This window comes from Nansenia antarctica, assembly GCF_963989245.1.
Source record: "Nansenia antarctica genome assembly, chromosome: 8".
NCBI classification, from domain to species: Eukaryota; Metazoa; Chordata; class Actinopteri; order Argentiniformes; family Microstomatidae; genus Nansenia; species Nansenia antarctica.
In genome coordinates, this window is record NC_137678.1 from 47,186,092 (window position 1) to 47,193,120 (window position 7,029).

Genomic DNA, 7,029 nt, shown 5'->3' on the forward strand with positions numbered 1-7,029 from the left:
CTGCAGATTCCTCCTCTACAACATCAGAAGGATACGACCATTCCTTACCAGAGAGGCAGCGCAACTCTTGACCCAGGCACTGGTCATCTCCCGCCTGGATTACTGCAATGTACTCCTGGCTGGGCTCCCCGCTTCAGCCATTAGACCTCTGCAGCTCATCCAGAATGCTGCTGCCCGGCTGGTATTCAACCTCCCCAAATACTCGCATGTCACCCCTCTCCTTCGCACCCTGCACTGGCTCCCGATAGCAGCTCGCATCAGATTCAAGACCCTGGTGCTTGCATACCAGGCAGCTAAAGGGACAGCCCCTGCCTACCTGAAGGAAATGGTAACCCCCCCAAACCCCAAATCACTCCGTTCCTCCACCTCGGCTGGCCGACTGGCCCCACCTCCTCTACACAGCAGTCGGGCTGCCCGATCACGTCTCTTCACAACACTGGCTCCCCGCTGGTGGAATGAGCTCCCCACGGCTGTCAGAACGGCAGAGTCACTACCCATCTTCCGTCGTAGACTGAAGACCCATCTCTTCAGGTTACATCTTAACTGCTCCTCCTGAGACATCTTCTGACCCTCACCACTACGTCTCCTAAAGACACCCGCTTTCCCCTTTACTGTGTCCCTAAGAACTTCTACTGCCCCCCTTGTACTGTTTCTCAGTTTCTCCAGTAATAAAAAAAAAATATATATATATATATATACGTTTTAGTAGAAGGCGATAATAGGGAGAAGGTTTTTCCTTCTATCAGTGGCCCCGGGCCCGAGCTAGAGTACTCTTCCTGCAACGAATAGTGGACTGCTGATTCACATGCTTAGTATTCAAATGTATTGATTGTAAGTCGCTTTGGAATAAGGCGTCTGCTAAATGCCAAAAATGTAAATGTAAATGTAAAAATAAATCACTACGTTGACGTGGTTTTCTACGTACGACACGGGTAAGATCAAATTTGATCTAAAGTACTTTCTATAAATGAGGCCCCTGGAGTTCATTTAGCAATATTTATAGGAACTTTAATACAATAAGTGATTTTTGAAGCAATGTGGAGGAGGATTCTATGTTGCAGCAGAAGTGTCTTCTGTGTGTTCAGACAACGTAAGATATGGCAGAGTAGTTGAGCTCTGAGGTGATGAGCTGTCTGTAACGAGAATAGATGTCCTCCAGCTGTCTGTCCACAGCCTGTGTGTCGTAGTTCTTGGTGTACATCCTCACCTGGAACACACGTACACAGTTTATAAACCACGCTGAACTGGTCACATTGTTACACATGCGTTTTATAAACCACACTGAGGTCAGTTTCACAAGTAGTACAAAACCATAATAAGAGAGTAACAATTGCAGGTCAATCTTCTGTGCGTAAACCAACGAAATGGGTTCAATTAACAACTCTGGTCTAGGAGAGAAGTGGCTCTGGATTGTCAAAAGAGATAAAGTATTACTTTAGGAAGCTGACTCCTGGGCTGGTTACATTAATACACATGCAGTGTATAAACCATGGCAGACGTTGCTCAATAAAACATATTCCAAACACATCAAATGTCCTCAGTTGTTTTAACCCACAGTGACATGCTGCAATGATTCAGGCAGTTTGCCTGTTTTTACATTAAAGGGGCAATCAGGGATTGGTACAACACATGACTTTTAGATTGATTATATATAGCTATTGATTAAGAATATAACTTATAACAGCTCGTGACGTTAGAATTATAAGGTTCTATCTCCATTTTTGTCAAAATTTAGTTTTTTACATAATCTGATCCATTAGGTGTTTATTAATGCCTGTGTGGTGTTATTTTTAAAATGCTGACATTTTTGAGTTAGTAATTCATAAAATACAAAAGTTCCATCTCACAAAACATAATGGAATGTAAAAACTTTGACGGTCAATATCTCTGAACTACCCTAAACGGAGATAGAACCTTATCATTCTAAGCTCACGAGCTTATGATGGCATTCCTGGCTGGGTGTTCAGGACGGGGCGCTAGACCACTGACCCTGGTCTCGCCAGACTCATCCAAAATAAGCCTGGATTTTCCTTTAGCGACGTTGGTGAAATACCCCCCAGGTCAAGCTGCGGTCTGACCCAGCTTGATGGTTCTGAGTATGGTCATCTTGTCCAGGCGTTTCTGCAGCAGCTGGTCCAGGAAGCTGATGTCTTGGAAGGCCCAGACCTTGAGGTAGGTGAGCCTGGAGCACATCAGAACCAGCGCCAGCAGCTCCTCGTCCACCGACTCATGGCTGTTGTTCAGGTCCAGGCTCAGCTTCTGAAGGGAGGTATGACAACCACAACAAGGACACCACTACATTAAATAGATTTCGAGGACCCCCTAGGAGGCCTGAACAGGAAAGGGACATCAGGGGAGGCTAGTGGAGGTAGAAATCGGGCTCATTGTAATGCATGGAACAAAATGAGGAATGGTATCAAACACCAGTCCTCATTCCATTCCATGAATTACAATGAATGGTATACAACCCATGTTCCTCATTACAACGAGCTCACATATTCAATAACACCCCTATAGCATTATCAACACTCCACTGCTGACTGCTACTGTGTATTGACAGAGCAGAGCATACCATATAGTACAAGAAACATCCTCATTCAAATCAACATTCCATGGTGGGTGTAGTGGCGGCCATCTTGTGGTCATCATTTGGAAGTTTTATCTCACAGCATTATTAACAACCAACTAAACTCAACTGACATCGGAATGTTCAGTAAAATGACGCTTGCTATTAGTCCCGCCTCTGAATTAACTTCTCTCTGTGTTCTACACCTGCAGCAATAATGGTTACCCTAGCATATACAGTATATAACAATTCCGTGTCAATCTGAGGGACCATGTCCATTCTAAGAATAATAATAATGCTTATAATTGATTACATTTATAAAGCGCTTTAAAAAAAAAAAAAAAAAAAAAAAAAAGGAAAACAAATCCATAAAACCATGTCAGAAAAGCAGCAATCAAAGTCTAACAAAGTCTAGCAGTATTATCATTATGAGTATTCTACTCATTCTATTTCTATGGAGCCCTCCCAATCCCCCTTACCTGTAGACAGTTGCTGTACCAGGGCACCAAGCTGCTCAGAGCTGGCTTAGCGCTCCTGTTCTGTTCACTGAAGTAGAAGCTGGTGAGACTGAGTGACCTCAGAGGGATCTCTCTGAGCAGGATCCCACCCAGAGGGTCCAGGTTCAGGATCCGTTCCACAGAGATCTGGACCTGCATGTCTGGGCAGCGCCGGGCCAGGTGAGACCAGGAGTCGCCCCAGATCACCTGGAAGTGCGGCTGGTGGATGCAGCAGCGCAAGGTGAAGGAGCGGAGGGAGCCGCCGCCGCAGAGGCTACGGCACGACACGGCCAGGGCGGCGAGGAGCTCGTTGGACAGACAGGTGTAGTTGAGGGTGAGGGTGGAGAGGCCCCGGAACCTGGTCAACATCAAATCAAGGTGCGTTTTAAAGTATGTGTGTGTTTGCAGGCACATATGCACAGTTGCACACACACAAGTCAAAAAAGAGTAGCTAATAAACAAGAGTATGTAGGAGCCACTCAAACAAACACACACACACACACACACCCACACCCACTTGTTGATGACCTGTGTGAAGCCCGGACTAATGTACACCGCCAGCGGCTGTGAGAAGAAGTCCTCCAGGTTGAGGGTGGCGATCCCGGGCCTCCGACCCAGATGGACATGCTGCTGGGCGGCCGCCACCGCCTCCAGAACCTCCAGGCCCTGGGGCAGGTTGAGACGTGCCCCTCGCAGGCTCAGGTGCCCCAGGTGAGAGCCCTGGCTCCGCAGGTAGAAGGTCAGGCTCCGGACCAAGGCGGCACGGACGCTCCACCAGGCCGAACGGTCCAGCTCCATGTGGTGGACGGTGAGCGAGCGCAGGCGTCCGCCCGCCTGGCGGAGAGCAGCCAGGAACGTCCGCATGGTCTGCTGGAGGCGGCGGGACACAAGGGAGTTGAGTGACTGGGAGAAACGGACCTCCAGGTGTTCCAGGTAGCGGCCGTAAACTCTGGCGTAGCAGACGGCCGACTCCAGCTTGAGGATCCATCTCACGGAGATGCGGCCGGAGAAACTGAAGGTCCGGGCCCTCCAGAGGGACGGGGAACGCATGATGTGGCGCCAGTGGCGGCAGACCAAGGTGGCCCGTGCCCGGTCCTTGTCCCTCAGACACCTGAACACCTGGCGAAGACACAAGTCCGGGAGACGAGCCCAGCCACATTTTGGCTCGTCCTCTTCTTCCACCTCCTCCAATGCTTCCTCTCCTTCCCCCTCTTCTTGGGCCTCCATCACTTCTCTTTCATCCTCTCCTATCTGCTCCTCCTCCTCCGCCTCTTCCCAGAGGCGGTCCTCCTGTTCGGGCTCCTCGGGGTAATCCATTTGTGATTAAATATCGCCTAGAACTAATCTATAGTTGTCTATATCTACCTATGTGTCTCTGGGTTTAAGATGGACAACAGAGAAGAGTCCATTGATGGCCAGTGTGGAACCCTTGTACGACTTTGCCAATGACTGACTCAAAAACCATAGTTCTGGAACCTTGACGTGTTTTATTGGTTTTGTGACATCACAGTAGGCCAGTTGGCCTATTTAAATTCTATAATATAGCAACAGAATAGTGCTGTATGTGTACATACAGTAAACTTACCATCATGTCACACCAGTGTATGCAGCATACATACATAAGCATATATCGCAGGCTTGGTGACATTTTACACATTTTACAGGAGAGCCAACACAAAACAATAATAATAATAATAATAATAATAATAATAATCTTATATATACAGTATGCGGCAATGCTATATTTTAGACAGCTTTACACACCCCATGTCGTCAGCCAAAGAATTGCATATATCCAATATAGTATATAGTCCAACATATTATTATTATTATTGTTGTTATTATTGTTATTATTATTATTATTATGTAGCAGTCCTAGATTGCCAGTATCATGTTTAAACTACACGGCTTTGCTGCTTCTCTGATTGGCAATTACCTCACGCACGGGGGGGGGGGACAGGAGCCTTCGCAGGGGCTGCGTTCTCTAGTCTCTAGGCTAGGGAATATCCGGTGACACCGATGAGAGGCAACAGGATGCATTGTAAGACACTAATCAATGGCCTCTAGATCACGCTGGCCCAGACTTCCATCGACCGGCTCCGTTTGGCCAGAGTTGGACTCATTCATGCGGATTTTACACCTCTGATTTTACAGGCCTCGCTGAGACCTTCTCCCCCCCTCTCCCTCGTTTATCCACTTAAAGGGACAGTTCTCGCAAAATTAGCATGTTTGAAACTGCACGCCTAAATCATCTCAAATGACTCTGAGGAGTAACTGTAGGAGTAAGATTGACGCACTAGAAAAGTATAGTGCCCTCCAGACCTCTATGCACTTATAACCTCACACAATGAACCCCACCCTTGTTCAGCATAATCATGAACCAGATAAGACACAGATTCATCTTGATGATATAGAACGGGGGGGGGGGGGACTTGACTGAAACAGAAAGGGAATTCAATCAGACGATTCCACCAACAGGTCGACCTTTTCCTTTGACGGCAACCCATCTTTAATCAACCTTTAATCAAAGCAACCCAACTAAATAACCAGATGCAGCTGTCACAATGTAACTACATTATCTCTAACCCAGCACCGAGAGAACTTCATGGGAGCATTGTCCGTACAATAGCTTATCTCACACAGTGTCACAGCTCCGCCCCTGGCTCATCAGCCGTCTATCAGTGGTGCCAGGTGTGGCCGATTAAGACCACGACTGGCTCCTACTTGAGCTCTGCTCCTGCTTCCAGTCAACGCCAGATCGTAGCCATTTAATGGTTGGTTTCAGTGTTCGTTCCCTCTACTCTAGTTCTTACTCGTTACCCTAGCGTAACCCTATTCTCCCTGTTCCCCGTTAAGGATTCCCTGCCTGCCGACCTCCTGCCTCCCTGACTACCCTGCTCCCTGCCTGATCCCTGCCTGCCTGTGTAACAGGGTTATAAATTATATTTAAGTTATAGGTTGAAGTTCATCAAAATCGTTTGCTTTTTATCATTTGGTTAAGTGTTTTGAATTGATTTACCCATGGATGCATACGGTGTGTAGTGCCCCTAGTGGTGGTTGGACTGGCCGCGTTTAAGTTTATGACGAAGGCCACCGTAGATCAGCCCTTTCGTCTTTGTGAGCGGTTGAGATGGTAGGTTAAGTTTGTGCTCCGGTCTCCGTTTTATATTTCCTTTGATAAAGAGTTGCCACTAATATAAACCGAATGTATTATTTGAGATTAATGTTTACCATTGGTTTTTATGCCATTACTTTTGAGTTATGTTTTGTTTATTTGTATTTTATGGATGGATAAAGTTGTGAGCTAACTAGCTAACAGCTAGTTAACGTGAGCTAAGATGGCGGCAATGTGGCGTTTTCTGAATGTTTTGTTTTGCTGACATGCAGGGGCGAGAGCTGTTTTGTGCTGGAGCCTAACATTAAATAACCATCATTTTGTTTGCACATTCAGGTATGTTGTATGTATGTTGTATTCATGGGTATGGTTTAGTCTTGTGTGTTATAATGATATGAATGGTATGATAACTAATAATTATTTGATGTTATGACAAAGGCAGAGCCCCTTTCGTCTTTGTGAGCGGTCGAGATGGGGCGAGAGCTGTTTTGTGCTGGAGCCTACCATTAAATAACCACCATTTTGTTTGCACATTCAGATAAATAAACAGCTTGAAAATGAACCTGTGTGCCTGCCTGGTCTGTCCGGATTGTGAGGGGTTACACCTGTATTTTCCCTCCTGCCTGACCCCCAGCCTGTCTACCGACCACTCCGCCTGCCTGACCCCTGCCTGTCTGCCGACCACTCCGCCTGCCTGACCCCTGCCTGTCTGCCGACCACTCCGCCTGCCTGAACCCCTGCCTGTCTGCCGACCACTCCGCCTGCCTGACCCCCTGCCTGTCTGACTACCTGCCTACCTGCCTGATCCCCTGCCTGTCTGACTACCTATCTACCTCCAGCCTGCTCCTCCT

The 7,029-nt window shown here is 47.2% G+C and overlaps 1 protein-coding gene across 1 annotated transcript; it reads right to left on the reverse strand.

Annotated features, from left to right (window-relative positions):
- Positions 1-1,081: 1,081 nt before the first annotated feature.
- LOC308164294 (F-box only protein 39-like) lies at positions 1,082-4,380 on the reverse strand (the record flags this gene model as incomplete). The annotated part of the gene is made up of 4 exons (XM_080538426.1): positions 1,082-1,207; positions 2,083-2,259; positions 3,046-3,421; positions 3,581-4,380. The coding sequence occupies 4 exons, from the start codon at positions 4,378-4,380 to the stop codon at positions 1,082-1,084; spliced, it is 1,479 nt and encodes a 492-aa protein (XP_080394552.1).
- Between the last annotated feature and the right edge of the window lie 2,649 nt (positions 4,381-7,029).